Raw genomic sequence first — 24,634 nt, 5'->3', positions numbered from 1 at the left:
TTTCTACAAAATAGCAAATGCCAAAATGCTAACATTTATAGCAGGTTATCACCATGATAGTGCAACATGTTAGCATCCTGCTGACATTTGCTAACAAGTGGCAATGGGGTTATGGGGGCCTCTGGGTCCATAAATAAAAGCACAGTGTTGGGCTAAATTCTGATATTAGCGTGGTTAGATGTTTAGCAGGTAAGGTTCACCAACTGAACCTTCATGTTTGCAGCGTGGCCTTTGGAGAACATACATTTGTGGACAAATTTCATGAGAATTCATACCATAGAGACAGTTTTGTCCAGAGTGCCATGCGACTAGTGTGGCTAAAAAGTTCAACCCCTGCCAGCCAAATAACACCAATGCATGTTTCTTTACACTTAACCATTTTCCATTCATAACCAGACTGTTGTAGATTCATTTAATCAACTCTGAAACAACCTCTCCTCCGTTACTCTCCCACTTCACCTGTCTGTGTTGGAGGATCTTTGTTTCTGTTTTCATACTTCCCCTATTCTTGTTCCTCTCCTCTTTGTTCACCATCCTCTCTGCTCCCAGATGAACTCTACTCCACCATCTGCCTGCTAATCGGAGCGCACAAGCTCTCATCCCCTTCCCACACCTGTTCCCCTTCACAGAGCTTGGTTCCCAGAAGCAGTGAATGTACTGCCTACTCATTTAGCTAGCATCCAGCATAGCACCTATAACAGAATACCAAGGTTATTCTCACGTCTGTACTCCATGGAGACATGATTCATATAAAAGGACTTTTGCCTCTTGACTGACACTGTTTAGTTTTAGTTTTTTTCCTTTTTGGTCTTTTCTTATCCCTGTTTGCAGATTTTACTCAGTGACTATATTTGATGAAATACATTCAAAGCTGTGAATACTTAGTACTTCCTCACAACAGCAGACCTTCAGCTTTACACACTAAACTGTCAGCATCTGCCACCCTGGTCCTCTTAAAACGCAGCATTTCCCATTCCCAATTTCCCCTAACCTCCTCACTTCTCCACCAGATTCCTTCAGACTTCCTCTCGTTTCCCAAATCCACACACTGCTTCCCTGTTTTGATCAGTCAATCAGTGTCAAACCTTCCCTGCCCCAAGCTCACGTGTCCTCTCCACAAATCAGTGTAGCTCCACATATACAGGACTCGTTCCAATGTTTAGTTTTTAAGTCCTTTATCTGCCTTCTTGGAAAACTCGGCTGCTCTATTGTTTTGTATTTTCTTTGTGTTTTTGGTCCTTCTTGCTAACTTGCCTGCCTGATTCTTGTAACAATTGTGCCTGCAGGGAGGCCTTTACCTGCCTATAATGAGTGTATTTCATTATAAATTGCAATGTTTAACCTCTATTTGTGCTTGGTCCTTCCTTCCTGCCTACACTATGCAGTTCAACACAAAACTGTAAACAAAAGGAGATCGGAGATATTCCCTGGTGAAAACTTGCCTGTACACTGCATTAACCTTCGTGCATGTCATCTATAGGTTTAGGAAACGATTCATTGCTTTCTCCTAAAGTCCCAAGGCTATTTTTGAAGGTACTTTTTCTTAATTAACTGAGTGGGATTGATTATATTCCCTTTGGAGGAAACACATACACCAACCCACATGGTAAAGCTTGAAAGAACTTGCATGAACACCCATGCACAAACAAGCATGTACACATCGAAGTGCATTCAGAAAGCAGGGTTTGTTACATGGATTTGTGGGTCATGCAGGTTATTGTTTCCAACTTCAGACAGATAAATGATATGTAATGTCAATATATGTTTCATGTCTTTTCAAACTCAGGCAAGGAGGGGGATAACACTTGCCCATCAGGAGCCATCAAAGACATTGGGAATGGCAGCACTGGCTTGTGCGAGAAAGTGTGAGTAAGTGTGTGTATACTTATATAAGAGAGACATAAGTGCTAAGCAATGCACACTTTAACTTATAATCTATCACTCCCTGAAAGTGATCGATCACTCCCTGAGCGCCAAACTGGCCCCTGCAGTGTTCAACACTCGTGCCCTCTGACATAAGGCTCAACCTGTATTGCTCATTAGCACCAGCACCAATATTTATCAAGACTGGCTTTCTTTGGCCCATTAGTAATCAAGAGTTTGGCAGCTTGGGTCCCTGTGGGAATGTGGTACCGGACATCCTTCAATACACATACACTTTGCCTCCAGGATAGGATTGATTTCAAAGTGAAAAGGAAATAGAGATGGTACCGCGCAGTGATAATGTTACGTGTGGAGTGCTGTCTTAATGCGTCATATTCATTTAAATTTTGTCCAAGCAAAAGAAACACTGTGGGGCGAGAAAAAAAAACTTTAGAGTTTGACAATCACTACCAACCCAGGCAACACACAGGCTAGTTTAGAATCCAAATACGGACTCCTCAGACTTCACTCTGGTGGATAACAGATAGTGGCATGCAGGCTGACACTGCAGGAAATGACGGTATCTTTGGATATACAATGGGTATTACTTATACTTATTGGAAAAGCAAAGTATTCGAAAATAACATTACTTAAAGCTGCTTCAGTTTTAGGACAAGGGTCAAAATGCCTGCAAGGGTCCTGGGGACTATTTAGAAACATTTGCATATAGTACAACAAATGATTTCTTATAATATTATAATATTATGCATTGCTATAGGTTTAACCACCAAACATACAAAATGTGGATTAGCAAAACTTTAACTGGTAAAAGTTATATGTCCTATGTATCACAACTCGTGTCTTGTGTTGTTCCTATGGGGAACCATATTTTAACCATAACAATGATCTCTTTTCTGAACTTAACCAAGTAGTTTTGGGGCCCTAAACCTAACAAAGTTGCATCATTTCACAAGTTATCAGTGTGATGATAAAGGTCTGGTAACTTTTCACCTGTTGCTGAAAAAACAATGTTTATGTGTTGGTTATAATAGATGAGTATGCAACGTTTGGCCTAAATAAAGATACAGAGAGGCCAGTCTGAAACATTGTAACAGTGGTGGTAAAATCTGAAATAATGGTGTGGCTACACCTGAAGTGGATAGACTCGCTTAAAGATTGTTAAAGGAGAACCAGTGGTGTGACAAATAAAACTTCTACTGACTCTATTCTTACAAGTATCCCAATAAGCCATTCAGGTTTCACAGTGTACCAGCATACAAGAACCCACAATGAAGATGAGGCAGGAGATTGAATTCAGGGATAATTACACCTGTGCTTTTCCTCTGTAGAAAAGGCCAGTTTGACAAGAAAAAAAACTGTCAGTGATATATACTTAAAGGCTCATTAATATGACAACAGGTTGCAGCGTGCAGACGTGTGATTCACATGAGCAGGAAAAAACTTCTAGTGTGCAGGTGATGTGGTCTGAAAATGTCAACAGCTTGCGAGTACACATAAATCACTCGCTGTGTCCTAATTTTTAGGCTGGTAAGTGACCCATAAGACCTGTCCCATTTAAATGCTGAGAACAGCAACTGTATTGGAAACATAAATAAATCTGTGGTAAGCTATAACCGGCTGTGTCATCCTTCAACACATACACACTGTTAGGAAGCATCACATTCAGCTTTTCCCCCAAAAAAGACATTTACTCTATTGCAGTGGTTCTCAACTTGTCGAGCCTCAGGACCCACCAACAACTGCTTCATAAACAATCATGGCCCATATTTCTGATATTTTTCCACCAATCAGATTTTTGAAGAATTGTGCCGTTTGGACCACAGACGGTAGAGAACATGAGACAGATTAAGGAAACAGAGCAAAACAAACATGTTTAACAAGGGCTTCATAGACTTTTTGACACAATTTTATTTTCTAGACATACATTCGCGACCCACTTCTGGGTCCCGACCCACCAGTTTAGGTCCACTGCTCTATTACATTTTCTAACCTGTATTGAATAAGCCAACAGTATTGATTATATGTGCTATCTGCTGAACACAGATCTAGATTGTAAAAATACAAGGGGGAGTACTATAGTTAAAAAAAAGCCATGTATATTGTGTGTCTTTCACTTACTTTTACATCTTTACTTTTTTGTTGCATTGAAAAGTTGCTGGTATCACATAATAATCCACCGTGTTTATTGTGAGGGTGCTGAAAGGCTGAGGTCTCAGTTTAAATGGGAAATGCACTTATATTGTAGAATATTAAAATCAAATCTTTAATTTCCCATTCTCTTATGCAACACCTGAAAATACATTTTCTTCATACCTCTATGCTCTTATTGAAGTCAACTAATAAGCTGCTTTTAAACTGGATTCCTCCCCCACCTCCAAATACCATGAATCCATGGGATAACTCTGTCAAGTGAAGTGGTAGATAATTCAGCTGAAGAAGAATTTCCTCTCATAAAGCTGGCCAAGTGCAAGGTGATAAATCTTCTAGTCTGTAGCCTGATAAATAAGTAGTCTGGGTCATAGCTGAAATTCCCATAATGGCTGCTTTTAAAGTATTACTTTTATTACCTCTATGTTTTATTAACTTGTTTTGGACAGGAGTTTTGACAAAAAGTTTTAGTTACTTAATATAGATGTTCTTTTGGTAATGAAAGTCAAGTGTATCTTGGTTTTTGGACATAGGTGTTGTGATATAATGTGATATATTTGCCTATTTGGACTATAAATGATGTTAGAACTCTTGATAGAAACTTGTGACCCTAAAAAACTCAGTCCAGCAAAATGATGGAAAGTAAAAAAGCTCATGAAAATAAAGATCCCATTGGTTTGGATCCATTTCAGTTTCCCTCTGCGGGCTATGAGTCCATTTCCTTAGGGTGCTATCCTTTTATGTTTCATAACTCTTATTTCCAGCTTGCTTTATTTTGATGTCACGGTGGAATTGGGACATTCTCCATCACTTAAGAGCAGCCTCTATCTCAAACTTCTGTTCTTTCTTCAGCAGTCGCCTTCAATCAGCCAGTCTTTTTGAATGATTACTTCCTGTTGTCCTTGGGATTGCTGGACTTCTCTACAGCTACAGTTTGAATCTGTAGCTCCTCTGGTGCTTGGGATCACTGACCGCAAGGCAGAGCTGTGGGGTCTGAAATAGTTTGGTGTCAGGGGAAAATAAAAGAAGTCTTCTCTGCCTGTGCTCGGCTGGTTGTGGGCAGGTGGGAGGTTTGTAAGAACTTCACAGCAATCTCAGAATAATGTGTGGGAAACCTGAGTGACCTCTGACCTCACAGGGAGGGGTGGTCAGGGCAGTGCTTCTTCCACTATCTTAAACTTGGATAAGTATGATGACACCCTCTGTATTGGATTGTGTGTAAACACAGGGCAATAAACAACAGTATGAAGCAGAATGATAACAGCCAAATCCCTGCTGGGTGATTGTGATGTTGCATGATTGAAGTCATTATGCTGCATTCAGGGTCACTGAGAGTGAGGTCAAGGCCGGGGGAAACCCTTCCCACATCATCCTCCCCTTCCTGTCCCAACAGCTGGCTGTTCACCAAACCCCAGAAAAGGTTCCATTTATCATTTCACAGTCTCTAGCTTGCATCAATCATAATCACTCTATTTGAATTTTATTTTTTATATTCTCCTCTGATAATTTTAGCCTACACTGCCAGCTTCTGAAAACATATTTACATCCTCCAGAAAATGTTTTTCCAGTAAATGCCAAGTCACTGGATAATAAGCTTAATGAACTAAGCAGTGTCCTGCCTTTCCATTCAACACTAAGGGTCTGATTTACTTAAGGTTTGCATGCGTTAAAAAAAACATGTATGACCTTGATATGACCCAGAAACATTTTTTACAAACTGATTTACTAACGATGCACAGAGAATTTCCCTTTTCAAATCAATCACTACCATTAAGTATGTTTTTTTTTTTTTTGCCTTAATGAATATGCAATGAGAGGCTCTTGTACTCTGGTGTGCAAAATACTGGGTGAAGAAAATGCAAATAAGTTAATTTAGTACACGCATTGCGATTTACCAAGCCTGAGGAAAATTGCGATAATTGTGATGGTGTATATTTAATACCTTTGAAAGGAAGGTACCAATCCATGTGCACAGTGTTACGCACAACAGGCTGCTGTTATTGTAGCGAGGAGGACATGTGTTACACGTGTTAACACATGTTTGGTATGACAGAAAATAAATGACATGAATGAAGAAAAACACCATGATTAAACTGAAATTTAATGTGGCCTATTCGTAGCGAAAGGAAACGGAACATTTACAGCCACTGTAGCATTACATTACATTTTTAATTGGGGATTTCCTCATTGTGGGGTATGTGTCTCTTCCCCCTGTGGGCTCCTTCTCCATAGTGACCTTCATACAGTCCCTGGCTGCTCTGCTGTGGGACCACTTGGATCGGGAGAACTTACCACTGCTTATACCCCATCTTTGCTTCATTTATGGCCTTTGTTAGACCAGACACAGCACTGACCAGCTGACTGGTGTGCACGCCTGAGTGCACATGCCAGAGCACACAGCTCGATCTCCTGCGCAATGGAAGACAATCCAACTCCAAGAGATGGAGGGAAGAGAAGAAAGACCCTTGGTTTTTGGGGAGATTTTAAACACAATTCTTCTTTTGTTCTTCGCTCTGTATCTTACCAACTTTTATTTATGTAATTTCATGAGTTACTGGTTATGTTTATTTCGGTGTTTGGATTTCATTTCCTGTTTTATTTTGTCACTTTCTTCCTTCATGTAGCTTGTTTCCCTAGTATGTATTTTCATTGCTCTATTTCCAAGTTTAGCCTTCAGTGTTTCCTGTTTTATTTTGTCATTTCTTATACCAGTGTTTCTCTATATCCTGTGTGTATTGTTACTGTTACATTCTTGAGTTCTCTGTGTGTCTTCATTGTTTCCTGTTTTATTTTGTAGTTCTTCTCACCAGTGTGTTTTGTTCAATAAATCTCTAGTTTTTTTTATATACACTTGGGTCCTCTTTGTTTTATGTCTGTGACATTTCATCTGCTGTTCTTCTTGTTGCACAAAAGGCATTGACCTCTCACTTACACTCTACCAAATCGTGTGTCTGTAATTTTCAGATTACTTTTCTGTAGCTCGAAAAATATGTTTATTTTTACTCATCCGTTATTATCTCTAATTCCATGGGACTGAATTTCCTTCTGCGCTTGCGTTCATTCTGCTTTCCATCCAAAATGTCTTTGATGTCAACAAGTAAAACTAATTTAAATTCTCCTGCCTCTACAATCTTTGCACCTGGTATTATTTATGCAATTTTTCTAAGTTGATCACCTTCAAAATGCATACAAACCAAACGGGCAATATGTTGGAATGAAAATGCAATTTAGTACTCTTTACTTGGGATCTTCGTCAATCAGGCCCTTAAACCTAAAACTTTAATTAATCACTGACTCGTCTTGACCCTTTGATTATGCATTCTGTTTTTGATCGACATGGACTCTCCATTCACTGCAAGACCTTACCAGAAAATTGGGGTAAAGCATTGGTGAGGTGTCGGCTTCAAGGAGATTTCTGGTAATTGTCGTACAGTTCAACATACTATAGTAACTCTGTGGACTCTAAGCTTTCCAATACTATGAGATCTGGGTCCAGAATTTCCTGATAGGCATACACGACGATGTGCATAAAGGCAGCAAAAAATGTGACGCTTAACCTCTTATTTTACTACCTATTCATGAACCATTGCATTGTCATCCTACTCCATCAACAAGAAAGATTTAGCACAAATGTCTTCACCAATACTGTGGAACTTCTACATGTACAACAACAACAACAACAACAGTATTCTGACTTGCTGCACTAACGCTGGGTATTGTATTCCCCACAGTTTAAGCTCTTGAGAGGATGATAGAAACTATGTCATCAAGATCCATGAAAGGTTCACAGATTCTCAAGGACCACTCTTATCCCAGCCACATATTTTTCTGTGAGAATAGAAAGTCAATAATTCAAGTTTTGTAATTCATTTTCTTCTTCAACATACATTATACTTCTGCATATACATATGTACATATGCCCTTCATATGTTCTTAATGTAAACATGAAAATAAACAACAGCCCTGTCAAAGTTTCAGATTGCAGTGTTCTAAAACCATGATGAGACAATTCACCCCACATCTGCATGATTAACACACAACACATCGCTGCCTCTGAGGGAACCCTCCAACACTTGAAGGCCCAAGGCAAAAACAAGCATGGGGACACTTCAGTTACACCCTCAGTGTTTACACCCACTACTTCTACTCTATAAAACCGGGGCAACACAGATTGCATGCACAGTTTTGCTGTTCTATGTAAAAGAAGACTGAACATTATCTATCTGGGATTGAGAAAGATTTGATGGTGAAACTTGTTTAAGTTACCATCGTTGGTCCTATTTTTTTTTAGATTGATTTCCCTTGGCCCTCCAAAGTGGCTGCACACCTGTGATTATTGCTGCTGCTTATGCTAGACAATATTACAAGTCTTAAAGACAAAAAGCAATTTAGCCTTTAATATGAAAAACTTTTCCTTACAGTTTTCGTGCTCTGCTTCATTTTGGTTCACTCTTCTGAATGTATAATGTAGGATTGCTACAGAAATCACTCTGACATGGACAAATAGAAACATTTGGTCAGGAATTGAGATCCAATTTCAGACTCACAGCAAGTGCGACCCTCGAAAAAATAATATTAATCAACAGGTTTTGTATTCTTCAAAGGTGATTTATTGAGCTTATGTTATTCCATCATTTATACTCTAATGTTTTATACCTCTTTTTTCAGCCTTGACCTACCTTTGCTCAATCATAAAAGCTCTCCATGTCCTGTTTTCAGATACCAGAGTTTCTATAACATCACAGGTCATAGGTGTCCTTTTAAAGCTGTTTGTACTATTACACACTACAAATATATGGCAGGAGGTGAGAGTATGTTACAAATGGCCAGGGAAACAGCAAACAAAGGTGGAGAAAAATGTACTTTGGTCCAGCAGGGAAATGTACGTATCTTCCCAGTAATCTACCTCAGGGACACAGGTAAACACTTGAGTGTATACCAAGAATAGCTCCTTCCATTAGAGATTGTAGGATATACAGTATACAACATTTCCCCAGAAAACAATCAGCTGCAGAATAGAAGATTAAATCTGACAAAGAGGCATGTTTTCATTATGAAAGAATCTGTTGGGATGAATACAATATCTTACAAATATGTTTACAGACAAACAGGACAGGAAACCTCTTTTCAGATGGATATATTTTTTTTCATTATACAACATATTTTACAGTTATTAATGAAAATAATTAATCCTACAACTGAGACAAAGGCTTATTGTTTTCTTAATATCCTTTTGTCTGAATAACTGCCCAAAACTGAACACTTTTCATAATCCAGGATTGAAAACAAAACAGCAGGTTACAGAGCACCAGAGGAATTTTTTAGGATTTTATTTGGCATTAAGGGGCTGTTTCACAAAAGAATTGCACAGCCTTTGCACCCGCTAAACCTATGTCAATATTTAAAAACCTGCATATCACACCCATACTGTCCAGTGATCAAGAAAATAATTCCACCTCTGTAATAAATTATCTGAATAGGAAGTCTGTAAATTCTACTTTGACATTACTATAATTATTTTTACCATAAGGGATAAATCAGTCATGGGCTGTCAGCGACTCAACACTTCATCCACATGTGTGGAGACGGTCTGGAGCTGTTAAGACGAAGATGTAAGATGCTCTTGCTTGCTCTACTCATGAATGAAGCTTTGTTTTAAATATGTAATCGTTTTCAAGTCTGGCATCAAAAGGAAGTTGAAAAGTTTCCCTTACTTTCCTCATCATCTTACTGTGACCTAAAAATTGTGATGCTTGTTGAATAAGACCTTGATACGGAGACAGCAGGAGCAAATAATAGGCAGTTTCTGGAGCTTTAGAGGCCTCAATCCACTCTTAGCGAATCAGGCCGTAAGTATCTTACCTGCATTGACCTGCACGATTATTCAAACACACTACAAATCATTAATCACACCCCAGCATTGTTATTAAAGTTACAGGAAAAGCCAGTTAACATGGTTTACTTTTCAGAATAAAGAGGGATTTGGGTTCAGACACATTTTTGAACTAAATCGTTTATATAAAAACATTTGTTTCTGCAAAAGAATCCCAGCGCCATCGTCCTAAAATGCACAATGCATTGATCTCTGCAAAAATGCAAAAAATCCCTAGAAGCCCTTTCTGTCTGTTTCACATCCTACTTGTAACAACTGTTTGTACCTATAGAATGCATTATTCATAGAAAATCAGCATAAACATATACAGTATGTGTTGAATTAAAAATAAAGAGTAAGTTTATTTTCTCAAGTCTTTGAAACGATGTGAAACACATCTCACTAAAACAGAATTATGTTTTTTCCAGCTTCGCCTTTGCTGTGTCAGTTAGTATTTATTGTAACAAGAACGGTATATAACATAAACTAAAGTGTCCATATTTGTTTCAATGAGGGCACTTATCACGCAGTGCAACACTGAGACTCAGTGATTTCTTTGAATATAAGTGAAGGTCAATCTTTTTAGAGGCTTTGTATGAACAGAACTGAGAATAAGAGCACGTAGATAGAAGATCACACTTCTTTACTTTAACTTTGACAATTTGGGGTTATTATAGATCGCCCATCACATGACTACTTCTGCAGCAAAGCATACACCTGCTTAGACTCGGAGGATTAAGGGATACACATCTGTATTTGTTTGCATCAGAGTCACAAACATAAAGTCTGGTAATCTGACATCTGCAGGTCTGTGATTTAGTTTGACACTTCCAGTCATACACTGGCTGTTTGTGGTTAAGAGGCCAATATATAAAAATGGCCCGGAGACAGTGAGCTCAATCCCACCCCTGCTTTGACGTGACACCCACTGATTCACACTAATGACAAACTGGCTCCTCTCTTCCAGATACACAGCTTCCTGGGATTGACTCGAGTTTTGGCCTTGCTCATCTCCAACCCTTATCTTGTTAGAGACAATTGAAAAAGGCAATTACCTGCAGATGCAGCATTGTGTCTGACAAATAAAGTAATGTAGCAGAGGACAACTGGCAAATGCTCTCTTTGTCATTCCCTCTAAGAGGCCCCTTTTTATAGCGCTACACTCATTTCGCAACATTTATAACAACGTCTCCTCCGACTATTGTGACTGCAGATAGCCTTGCCCACACTGCAGACCCTAACCAACAGTCGCCCTTCAACTTTTTGTAAAAAGAGCTGAACGAAGCCTTCCTTCAGCATCCATCACAAGGAGAGCAAATTTGAAACGGAGCATTTTCTCTGTGTTGTAAGACTTGTGAAGATTACAAACAAAGGACTGGATGGGTTTATTTAACATTTTGTGGGTCAGTAGACACTCAGGTTACCTAAATATATGTTCAAAAACACTGTAAAAGTGGACTTTTCATAATATGTCCTCTTTTAAAAAGCCTTACATTTGTATGTCCAAGGAGATCAAATATCCTGTTTTCATACAAAAAGTCCCTTAGCCAAAGAACTTCCGATTCATTCTACTCTTGTGCATAAATACCTTGATAGCTTAAAATTCTTGTATTCCAGAAGCTTCGGTATTTACATAACTTTAATGTCATGGTTTGCATAAGGATTATTTCTTAAGTATAGTGTCAATTTCAATTAAATTGGACATTGTTTTTACAAGACAAGTCCTGAACAAGATGAATGAATTGATATTCACTGTTTGAATGACAAAGACAAAATTCAGCTCAATTATCAGTAAAGCAAAACAATCTCAGAGAGATTTCTGCAGAGCTTAGAAACAAAAAGTGAAAGATCTACAATGGTTTACAACGGCTGGGGCTTAGCACCTAATTTATTGTAAAGCGCCCCTTTAATATGTTGCTTTGAAAGTGTAGAAACAAAGTGCTGAAGACGACAGACTTGGATAATAGTTGTACCAATCAAAAACCTCATTACAGTAACAAATCTATCTAAAATAAGACACACAGCTGAAGTGCGCGACAGAGAACAGACCAGCTAAGATTGTGCTCAGTTTTTTGTTGCTGCATGTGGAGCAGTTGATTAAAAAGATAATTGAATTCGGAAGCAAGATTTAACAAGGGACTAGCTTGTCTTGTTGGATAGTTCTCAGTATAAAATCGGAGAGGAATTTACATGAGTGTTCATGTAAATATTTAATCATCAGACGATGCAACTGACATTAAGAGTGATGGCCGTGCTCTCTTGAGAAATTAACTTACCTGTAACACACAACAACATTGCATTAACTTACACGTGTCCAAATTAACATCACTTCCACCTCAGTAGGTTTCAAGATGAAGACAAGGATGCAAATCTAATTTAGCTGCCTCTCCTGAGCACAACAAGGCCCGCACATTTCATTTGTTTCAAGAGTTTGAGAATCCCTTTGAGGTAAAGTTTCCTTCATCACACCAGCCCTACTTCTATCTAATTGTGTTTATGACTCAAATGTTGTTGCTGAACGTAAGCATGCATGCACCTTCACTCCTGTTCCTCTTGATGATATTTTAACAACTGTCTCCTCAATACGGGCAGAAAAAAATCACTTGATGCAACTTTTTTAGAATTCTTTTTAAGCATGACACCCTTCAAACAGGATAATTATCTTTGGCGAGGCGCCAGTAAGCCGTAGGAGTGCTTTGAAGACATTCCTAAGAGGATATAAATAGTGCACCCCATGCAGACAATAAGCTGATATGGAGCTGGTCAGCCGTCTTCTCACTAACCCTAGTTTTCCCACAGAAGCACAGGGCTTCGGGTGCAAGCTCCATCATATATTTTCGACCTTTCACATACACTGTATGTCCCAGATGCTTCATTGTCTGACCGCAGTCTGAGGCTGTATGGAAAAAAAGTTTAGTTCATATATGTATATCCCTTCAATCTAACCACAACATATGCCATTTAAATTAAGATGATTTTGAAACCACAATACCTTAATTTCCACAAATGATGAAGCTTTATAAAGCAGAGGATTACAGCCTGAAGCTTAGTCACTATATGTAAAGATGTTTCAATGAATCATGAAGATTTGAAGCTGCTGGAAGTCCAGCTTTACTAGCAATAACTGTGCGCAGAGATTTTATTTTTAAGACCGAGGAGGCAGGAATATTCTATTTTTGTGTCACATGTGAGCATCCTCCCGCTTTCTCAGGATTCTCACATAGTTTGTCAAGTCCAGTTCACTTTTTTTCTCACATTGTCTTAAAAAACAAACAAAAAAAATGCTTTAGAATTAGGATTTTTGTTCAATATAATGGTGTAATATTGCTAGGAAATAACCCACAAATGATCTCTGTCCCATAACACTAAATCCAGGTTATATAGCAGGATTGTGATGTCGCAAGGTTTAAATATTTACTGAGGTGTTGAAATGAAAAACACAGATTTATCCAGCAGATTTAGCACACTCAGCCCTCAGCTTTGCCATTGTTCTGCAGTGAGCTGGTGAGATGTTTTGGTTGGGTTGCGAGATAAAACTCTTACGTAAATTTGGGGGTTCAGCGATAAGAAGGGAGCCTTGCTGCAGCTTTCACTGCAGCATGTAAACAGATCAATCTGAATTACCTGTGATAATGCCTCATATTTCAACCACATGGTGATAAAGCCTCTTTAAATCATTCCAAGAATTAATTTAACTTTCTTCCATGACCAACACACACACACAAATGCACACACACACACACACACGCACACACACACAAGCACACACACACACGCACACACACACAAGCACACACACACACACACACACACACGCACGCACGCACGCACGCACACACACACACACACACACACACACACACACACACACACACACACACACAAATGCACACACACACACACGCACACACACACACACACACACACACAAATGCACGCACACATGCGCACACACACATACAAACACTTACTCACTCACGGCCTCTTACTTGCTTTCTTATCCCTCTGCTCATATCTTATAGATGAAGCGGATCAATCTTCTTTATATCCCAACACAAAACACCCACTTTGAACCAGCCTCCACCACGGGAAGCCAGCCACATTCAATTTCACTCTGGAGTAGCTTTTTTCCCTCTGCTTGCTGCAGAATAAAATATTAGTCCAGTCCATTACAGGGATTTCTTGTTCATAGGATCAGGTTTGCAGGACACATTATACACTGACCTATATATTGTAACTTTTATATCTCAAGTTGCACAACTGTTTCCATTTTTTTTTTTTTATCTTAGACCATATTTGCATCACCTAAAAAGGAAAATGATTTGTCTTTTTTGTTTTGCTCAAATTTACAATTTATTCATAGACTTTTTAATGTATTTTTACACAACACTGCTTTTTTCCCCATACAACAGTAGTTAAAGTAAAATGTTTTTTTGAAGGGAAAACAGTCAGCCGTGAAATGAGTTCCAATAGTTCCTTCCTTCTCAGCACAGCTGAGTGAATGAGGCCAAACTAAATATCAGTCCAAGGAACCCTCTTCGGGTTTATGTGCGTTTTGAAGTCCTGCATATGATTTTTTTGAATGCTTTCCTGAAATCCCTGTTGAAAATAGTGTAAATGATTGGATTCACAGAGCTGTTGCAGTATCCAATCCAAAAAAAGAGGTTAAAAAGTGCACCAGGGATGTAGCAGCTGTCTCTGCAGATAGCATGTAGGCTATAGGTGAAGAAAAAAGGGAACCAGCAGAGTACAAACACCCCCATTACTACAGCCAGGACGAAAGTGAAACGTTTCTCCCGCATCTGGGCCACTTTAGTTTTGTTGGCTGCTGCCAACTGTTGCCTCCGAGCCTGGTTCTTCTGCTCCGGGTAGAGCTGTAACGCCCGGGCTGAAGCCCAAGAGAGGCGGCAGTTCTGGGGAGGGCAGCAGTCCGATCCTTCCACTTTTCTCCTCTTGGTGAAGCGGTGATTGCGTGGTTTGGTATCCGACGCGCAGCAGCTCTCCTCCAGGTCGATGTCATCCAACTCACCTTGCCTCGGATGGTTGCTGCCGGAACTCTGGCTGCTGGGGCTCTCCATCTCGAACCGGTCCTGTTTCGGGACGAAGCAGGTCTCTGACTGAGACGGCTGTCTTTCCAGTCCGTTTTTAGCCACGAACACGGTGGAGGAGCGCTGCTTGGCCACCTTATATATCTTGCAGTAAACCAGAATCATGATAAGACCCGGAGCAAAGAAGGACACCAAGCAGGAGGAGAGTATGTACCAGGTCTCATCGTTCAACAAACACTCCCGCTCGGCGTGTTTGGTCATGAGGAGAGGAGGGAAGGATATGACAGCAGATATTATCCACACTATGGCGATCATGGACTTAATGCGCTTAGGTGTCCGCTTCAGGTTGTAACTGACCGCCTTAGTCACAGACCAGTAGCGGTCCAGGCTGATAGCGCACAGGTGCACTATGGAGGAGGTGCAGAACAAGACGTCCAGGGCCAAATAAAAAGCGCACCAAGTACTCCCAAAGTACCAGTATCCCATGACCTCATTGGCGAGCGAGAATGGGATGACCAGCGTGGCCACCAGGATGTCCGCTGAAGCCAGGGAGACCAGGAAAAGGTTCTGGGGCGGACGGAGAGCCCGGCTGGTCAGCACCGCTACAATCACCAACACGTTACCCACAATAGTCACCAGAATTATCACAGAAACAACCACGATGATGAGCGCAGTGGCTGAAATCGTATGTGGAAATGCAAACGCTGCGTCCGTGGTGTTCTCATCGTTGGAGACGTTTTCCACCGACCGATTATAGTGGGTTAAATCCATTCCGGCTCAATTTTGTTATTTCGTATCATGTTGGTTCTTTCGCACCCTGTTCTGTCCCAAAACAGCTAAGCCCGGGTGCGCTGATCTGGTTTCCACTAACGCGCAGAGGTATTTCGTGCGTAACGCTCAAGATCAGTACCATTAGAGTCAAACCCACATAAGGCACCGTACCTGTATGAACGAATCGCCCCAAATAGGAAGCCCGTCATTGTGATGGGTGCTTCAGATTTCCCCGACGGGCGAATGGAGTTTCGTAAATATCACAGCAGAGTTTACAATCCAATGCTCCACGAGTGAAGTCGCTCCACTGCGGTCACATAGTCGTGCGTAAAGCTGCGTATGCGTTTTGGGAAAGCGATGCTCGCTGTGGGTGGAATGAACGCCCGTGCAGGAGTGAGGTGACATCACTCCGAGGACCAGCCCATCTCTAAACTTAAGGAGAGAGAGAAAAAGAGAGAGTAGGACTCCAGGAGATACAGGGAGGGAGAGAGAGTGTGTGTATGTGTGTGTGTGTGTCTGTGTGCATGAGAGAGTGACAGGGAGGCAAGTATTTAGACTGTTGGGTTTAAGATTTCTTGGAAAAGGGATGTTTTCCCTTCAGACAAGGCCTTTGGTTGTTGTGTTTTATATCACTCCCACACTGTTGTTTCTTTATGTTTCTTGCTTAACTTTTCTTAGCATTATGTCTCAGCATGTGGAGCAGGAAAAAAAACACTGAAATATCCTTTGCTTTCCAAACTATTTTAAATCATATTTTGAAACATTTTAAGGGTGGTAGTCATTTTTAATATGACAGGGCCATCAAAAGTCACTGATGGTTGAGATGGAAAACAGCACAGCAGGAGTTTTCTCTGAACTTTATCAGGCTGCGGGGACACCAATTAGTTGGCCATGGCTTTTAAAGGGGGAAAAAGGCCTTCGGGAAACACTGACTGCCTGGTAAAAATAAGACACGTTTATTGCCACATTTTTCATGTCCGCTTCTCTGAATGTGCTTTTGTGCAGCCATTCTCTTTTCCATTATTCATGCACAGTTATCTGGCATTGTTGTATGCTGGCGTGGAGTGGACCATAACAAAACCTTTTGCTGAGGGGCTTGAATCACTTCGGAGGTCTAGTTAACATATGCAGCGGCAGCTATAGCACCAGTTAGAAGTGAGTGATACAAAAGATGTACCCACACACACACACACACATACAGACCAACACCACTGCCACAGTCAGGGGTCATTGAAATAACATTGCCATGGAGTAGACAGACTGGAGCTCGGCTCACCAGATGCTCTGTACTAATTTTTTTATTTTTTTTATTTAATCTATTTGTAAAGTAAATAGCATCTGCTGGAAGCCTGTCAATTTAGGGATTTGCAGTCCAGCTAGCTCTTTGATAGATGCCAACATTGATGTTGGTGTATGTGTGTTGCAACAGTGTTTATCCTTGAAAGTGAGTTGTCTGGAGGCTCAGCGAGAACATCCTGCAGTGAGACGAAACATAGAAGTAGATTTGGAGGAGGATGTGGAGGAGGATTCAGACAGCCTATCACGCTTCCTTCTCTGTTCCCTCGCTCCCTCTCCAGCAATGAGCTCACTCCCATGGTGAGCATTAAAAATAGTGAAGATTATCTAAAGGGTGACTGTCACCATGTATCAGTGGTTTGTAGACCTTCCCTTATGGGTCTACCTGCTGCACAAAAACAGAAAAACAACACTGACCTCAGAAAGCATCATTCTCCAAAACATACATCCTTACAGTATACAAGCAGACAAAAACAGGCTTTTGTTGTGTCTGTCTGTGTTTGCAGAGCCCGAGGGGGCTCCAATGAATTGCATATAATTATTACAAATGAGCTTGTCTTGTTATGCAATCATTTGATGGAGGATGCAATTACATGCATTTCTGTTTTATTGTTTTTCAAACTATTAGAGGGTCATACAATGCTTTCTACACCTGTTACTTTTACCTTGGCAAACAAAAGTTATGCAACAGGTCTGATTCTTTTTGAGTGCATGTGTTGACAAAAACGGTCCAAGAGATGCCAAAATGTTTTGCCTTATATTGTCAAAGGCTCTTTCTTCTGGGAGAAACTTTGCAACAGAAATAACACAAGTGTGGACCCCAGAATGTTTCTTCTTTCATTCAAAATAATTTAAAGGTACATAACGCATTATTGTAAAATGTTTATCTATTAAATTCCAAACTAACATTTTAAATGTGTCAATGTGCTTCCTATGATAACGTTTTGAAAAAGTCCCTTGGACTCACACGTTCATTCATTCATTCATACTGTACCAGTACATCACAAAAAGTGCATACTAACTGCACGATAATGCACTGTACTGCAAATAAGACAAACAAATTAACGGACAAATTAGGCAAATGCATACACACAAGCAAATATCCACACAGAGTGGTTTGTATTGAGACATATTGTATATTTATTCATTTTTTTACTGGACCACTGCATCTCTTGACTTACTAAGCAGTTGGAATCATTTTGACTTTATCACAGAAAAAAAAATATTGTACGATCTCAGGAAAACTGGATATGAAAAATAATGAACACCGTTTTCCTTCCAGCTTTCCATACTTTCTATTCTGAGTAAAACAACAATACCCAACATCCTGTCACTTCGGATCCAGCTTCCTGTTATGATGCGGACCTCACAGCTAATGAAGGGTGTATGCCTATCCTGAGGCCCCCTGCCTCAGTGTTGATAATGTTCTCTTAGAATATAAAGAAATCACACAATCAAATCTCAGTGGTGAAAAAGATAACAACCTGCTACATTTAGCATAAATGTACAGGTGACATTACAATCTGAGCTACAAATGTGTTTATGTACTGGGGAACAAGGGGTGAAGTCAAATAAAAGGCTAATTGTTCAGGAATCGCCACTTCGCTATTATTACAGGCATGATTTAATGAGCAATAATCTTGATTTTTAAGAGCTAAGGATGTGTCAGGGAGAACTAAAATTCAATTCATTTTTGAAAGATACATTTGTCTAATAATGAGTTAAGCATTTATAAGGCTAAACCATATTTTTATCATGACATATATTCAATTGTGTGACACACATGAGCCCCCTTTGATGCTAAAGCCAGTTGTTTACTGTCATGCTTAAAATATTGGAAGCTAATTGATGCAACAGAAATGTTGAGAGTGGCAATAACCGAGTCACCCAAATGCCCTTAATCTCATCAGCTCATCAATCATTAGATATGCATTGTGATTTGACAACTTGTTTCTGTGCCAGCAGGTCATGTTTGGAGAGATTTTAGTGAAAAATAAAGCTCCCGGAAATATTCATTATCTTAGCAGTAATTATTTATACACATATTTAGCACTTGATCACAGCCAACTCTCTAAGCAGCCTTTTCTCACTTACGTACTTTTTACAGAGGCTTTTCAGCAAACTGTGTGTTTCATATATGTGCATGTTTTTTGCAGGAGACAAGTCTGCATAATTTTAAAAAATAAACCCCAGAGAAGGTGTACACAGAAGCGACTGATGGCTATGTTTCTCTCGCTGCCTCAATCCCCTTACTTTTCTTGTTTTCCTCCAAGGAGCCTGTTTAGCCCGGTAGCTGCTGAGCCCTCTGCTGCGTTATGCAATGTTCCACGAATAAATGGCCCTGAGGTGGTGTGTGAAAACCACATCTCAAGTTGCAGGTGACCTGTTATAGTAAACAATTTCATCAGGGAATTGAAGCCTACAGATGTCAGCAGGTCCCCATATGATAAATACTGCACCATGTACCTAATTATTTGCATCTGTGTGTGTGTGTGTGTGTGTGTGTGTGTGTGTGTGTGTGTGTGTGTGTGTGTGTGTGTGTGTGTGTGTGTGTGTGTGTGTGTGTGTGTGTGTGTGTGTGTGTGTGTGTGTGTGTGTCATAGGATTCTTGGCTCTTGTTGATTTGTATACTTGTAGGTGATAGAGTGGGAGAGGACTCTTTTTCTGTGTGCGTGTATGTGTGTGTGTGTGTGTGTGTGTGTGTGTGTGTGTGTGTGCGTGCGCGTGTGTGTGTGTGTGTGTGTCACTTTAACACCGTGATTCACATGTTCTTTTTTCAGAGCTAACACATCTCTCCACATCTCCCACCTTCTTTCTTCTAGTGTTGCTATTGCTGTCAGAGGCTTTAGCAGCTCTGGATAAATACATCACGGCTGACCTTTGTTATGTCCCAAACAAACAAGAGTTCCTTCACATTTTTCCACAGCTATGGACAAAATCTGCCGGAATTTAAAAGCGTGACTACTGGATTAATGAAACCTTGAAGGTTACACTTGTCAGCACATTCCCCGATTTAAGTTTCAGCTCAAATTATACAAGATTGTAGCTGAAGTTTGGAAAGGCTTTTTAACAGGGAAAGTTGTAGAGGCTCAAAGGTCAATGAACATATTGTGTGGCAATTTTTACATATTGCTGGCTCCTATTAACAATTTCACACTCAAGCGGGCATGCCATCTTTCCGGTAGATCATTGAAAAGAATATGTTCAAACTGGAACTGATCAACTGGTTTCATTAGCTGCTCCCTGAACCGGAAAAAAGGTTTAAAGGGCTCTGTCTTCGATTAAGAGCTGTAATAGTCATTAACACACAGCATAGGAAGGCAATCTTAAAATTCACTTCTTAGACCCCAGAGAAAAGGCTTGTGGCAAAAACACTTCAGTGAATTAGACCCTTTATCTCATTTGAAGTGAAAGAGCACATTTTTTACTGAAGTGGCTCCTGTCCTGGCTTTTTGGTTGATTTGGTTTACTGCCCTTTATGGCCACATCATAGTCAAGAAAACAAGCAGGGCCTTAAACAAATAAGAGCCTTTTTTTTATTTAAAGATATACGGAATAAAAGATATTTGTACGCAATAACAATATTAGCACCATGGCTCAGCAGATGGCATTGTCAGTCTGTTGCTCCGCCTGTTCACTCCAGCATGACATATCTCAATAACTATGACCAACAAGATGTCATGGCGTGAATACAAATATGATTTGTACCCTGTGTTTAGTGATGTCAGCAAATGATAGCATGCTAAACCTCGATAGTCCACGAGGTTACTATTTAACCCTCTAAATATTTATTTAAATATTTTGCTATGTGAGCAAGTTAACATGCTGATGTTAGAATTAATAGTAATGGAAAACCCGCTCAACTCCCTAACAGCACATAACGACTGGGTGCTGAATCCCGAATAAATGTCCGAAACAAAAAAAATGATTAGGACAGCACTCCAAATTGTACTTTTAATTACCACACAGACGAGCAGACGCTTTACTGAAGAAGGGCTTCTGCTCCAAATATACGAGTGGCAATTAAAAGTTCAATTTGGAGTGCTGTCCTTGTCATTTTTCTTGTTTTAATGTTGGTATAGTATTAACCAGGAAGCAACATTAAGTACTTCTTTAACACCTCAGAGTTGATAGTGTTGTTATATATTATATTACTGAGAGTTCAAATGAAATCCTCCAATGAAAAATTCAGCAGGCGTTTGAAAATAAGTAGATATTAAAGTAAATATTGCAACAGTTAATCACTGTTTGTTTTGAGTCTCTGTTATCTTGTCCTGAATGTACTGATAATAATGTTTGAGTATTAGGTGGGTGGATAAATATGTATGCACACGTATGTTCAGTAGCCTCCTACAACAAACTTCTAAAGAAATGGACCCCCTCAAGGAAGCCACTTTGTAATTATTACTCTGCTTGTGACTCTTTTCAAGGTTCAAGATTCAAGGAAAATGTGTTCCAGCCGGAGGAAAGAAGCTACTCTGCAGTCTGGTGGTACAGCAGTGAATACTTCTGGATTGATTCCCAGGCGCCAGTGAGCAGGATGTCGCTGGAATAGGTATTGTCTATTAATAACCTTCAGGCTCCTTAACTGATTGTTATCACTGATGATAAGTACACAGGTGGCAATGATGTCGTGTGAGGTTTTAATCACTCAATGTACAGCCCTGCTGTCCTGGGCCATGGACAGACTAGGACAGTTAGTGACGTTTTCTGTCAGGATGCGTTGGATCTCTTCCTCTGTAAAAGTTTACCAAAGTTTTGGATGTGAATTCAAGCTCCTCCACTTACTTAAGAATGTGCTGTTTCTGAGGATCTTTAATTTGTCCACCTGCTCCATCTCAGCTCCGCTGATGCAGATCAGGATGTTTCTTGTGTCCTTGTTTTCTAAAATCAATGATCAGTTCCTTGGTTTTGCTGATGTTGATAATTAGGTTGTTCTCTGTGCACCTCTCTGCAAGATTGTTGATTTCCCACCTGATAACAAATGTCATTGCGTGTGAGTCATACAAAGTAGGTTTAACGCCACATGTGATGACTTCAAATAAAGCTACGGTCTACCAAATCCCTGTTCTTAAGTGTAAGCTGTGAAAGAGAAAGTAATTTACCACCAAACAAGTCTTAACCTCCACAATTTACCACTTTTATCCCTCTCCTGTTCTCATCTCTGCTCCTGAAAGTGAACTGTTTGTTTTCAAGGTTACACTGTGGATACCGCATCCAGGCCTAGAGCTCATTAGAACATTTATTCTGCATTTTAACTTTGGCCTTGTTCCATGTTATCTTTGCTGCAGCCTGAATGATATAAGTGTGCTTTTCTGTTATCACATAAATCACAAGCATTTCTTGTTGGAACACAGCTGGAATACTTTCTCTATGATGCTGCACCTTTTAAGAAATGAAAACAGGACAATTTGTCGTATTTGTGTTCTTTTTTAAACTTTTTACAATATTAGTGATTCTAATGCATCAGTTTAAAATGTCTATTTAAAAACGTCCTGAAGATCATAAATCACAGCCATAAGATCAATTAACTTCATTATATCAACTTCATTTTAAGAGAATACGTATTCATCTTTTGCATCAGGTTTGCAGTGTGACAAAGGCGTCCCCTCGAAGGTATGTCTCAGAAAAGATTCTCCAAAGGTCCATGAAGTTAACCCGATGTTGTGGAAATAATTCAATGTTATGTGTTTACTTTTACGGAGCGTTGCTAGACTTGGCTTTATTAGAGCAACCCAATGAAGCTCCATCTCTTCAGTCACTGAACTGAGTCACTTTGGCAGAATGAGGCATATTAAAACTGTACATGACAAACTTGTTTCTCTCCTGAGAAGCCAAAATATCTTCAGTGTTCTGACACAACAGCCATTAGATACTATAGCTACAGTATACAGCTGTCGGGTGAGGCATCCTGTTGTGACACCCATCACCCTCTGGGGACACAGATTGCAGGGTGAGTCACTGGGGCTCTGATCCACCATCAGCCTCCTCTGTCTCTGGACCTGGCACGCTCTGCCAGTCAAATAACCTTGTTAGTGGTCCTGTGCTGCTCCGCAGTCTGAAGAGAGAGCAGGTGAGTGACACAGTCCTGAATTTGATGGCAATGTGAAGCAAGATGTGTGGCAGGCATGGTGTAAACAGCTTAAGAGCTTGACATGGATGTGGACAGCAAAACAAAGAGATGGAAGAGGTGGTTGTTGGGTAACTTTCAAACAGTGTCCTCTTGTGACCCATCGCTGTTCATTTTGTCAGCCCTTTCTTTTGCTGTCCCTTCCATGCTCTTTTGGCGACAGCTTACACGTTGTTGTTTCTGGATGATGTTGTTTCTCTTTGCCCCTTTATCTCCATCCTCTTGTCTTTCTGTTAATCCTCTTTACGCGTCACATTTCTATGAGACAGGACTCTCTGCCCTGACCATCTGGTGTGTGATTTTCTCTTCTTTTTTGGGGATGCTAAGCTCTTTTGCTTTTCCTGCTGATCTGTGGCAGCAATATGTGGCTGTAGAGCAACAGTCCCTTTTTTTCATAATTACACCAGACCACAGGAATGTACTACTCACCAGCATCCATGTCCAAAAAACTAGCTGTGATCCTGGCAAAACAAACATACCACAGGATTAACCCTGACCTTTTCATCTGATGTAACTATGGGTTTTATATCTTGAATGGAACTACAGGTTGAATTGGATAGCTCGTGAGTATATCTCATTTTGATGATTATACTATACAGCTCATAGAAAATATTGACTTTTACTTCATGTGGTTAATATAGAAGTTATTTTTTAAAGTGATATCTTACATTAAAAATGTCTGATACCTTTTAAAAATGAGAGGCAAATAAACAACGGGTTCTTGACCTCTATTTGGCCTCAGTTTGGACCTCAGATGGTGCAAAGTGTGATAGAACAAAGAAACTGAATGAAACAAACTTGTTGAAGAAGCACTTCATAGACTTCTTGACAGAATTTTTCTTCCAGACACACCTTCGCAACCCACTGAAAACGGCTCCGCGACCCACTTTTGGTTCCCGACCCACCAGTTGAGAGCCACTGGTTTAAATCATTATTTCTCCTAACATAAAAAATGTGACTCATGTGGCCACAGAACGCAGTTTATCAGTATTTCATAATTATTCATCTTTGATGACTTAAGCATCAAAAAATTTTATCAGACTGTTTGTTTTAATGACGCCGATTTAACACTCAAACCCATTGAGACAGAGTTTTATTCCCAACTATATTTTGAAATGGTTTTCATTCTTAGCTGTGATAAGATAGCAGATGTGATCTCTTACTTCTGCAGTGGGAAAGTGTTGGCTCACTCCTCTATCAGCGTCATAGAGAGCCCAGGCTGTCTGGCTGAGACAAGAAGGGATAAACAGGGTTGTCTCTCATTCATGCAGCTTCTCAGTAAACACAGATAGCTGTCTGCCTCCTCTGAACTTGTTTTTTCTTCTAAGACTGAAACTACTTGTCCTCATACTGACTGATGATTTCATTGCTGTTGTGTGCCTTTTCTCTTCAGGCATGATGTTGCACAATGACAATGTTTATACCGTGTGTCCTTAGAAAACCTTGACACCTGAATTGTTATTATTTTCATTTCTGTGAAATGAA

The 24,634-nt window shown here is 40.0% G+C and overlaps 1 protein-coding gene across 1 annotated transcript; it reads right to left on the bottom strand.

Annotated features, from left to right (window-relative positions):
* Window positions 1-8,619: 8,619 nt before the first annotated feature.
* Window positions 8,620-17,923, bottom strand: adra2db (adrenergic, alpha-2D-, receptor b). The gene has a single exon (XM_065958973.1). The coding sequence runs from the start codon at window positions 15,721-15,723 to the stop codon at window positions 14,449-14,451; it is 1,275 nt and encodes a 424-aa protein (XP_065815045.1). The 5' UTR covers window positions 15,724-17,923; the 3' UTR covers window positions 8,620-14,448.
* Between the last annotated feature and the right edge of the window lie 6,711 nt (window positions 17,924-24,634).

This window comes from Labrus bergylta, chromosome 9 (genome assembly GCF_963930695.1).
Source record: "Labrus bergylta chromosome 9, fLabBer1.1, whole genome shotgun sequence".
NCBI lineage: Eukaryota > Metazoa > Chordata > Actinopteri > Labriformes > Labridae > Labrus > Labrus bergylta.
The sequence above is the reverse complement of the archived record's forward strand: the minus strand, read 5'-3'. Positions and strand labels throughout refer to the sequence as shown.

Coding starts and splice junctions, on each gene's coding strand:
- adra2db (XM_065958973.1), bottom strand. CDS start 15,723: ATGGATTTAACCCACTATAATCGGTCGGTGGAAAACGTCTCCAACGAT.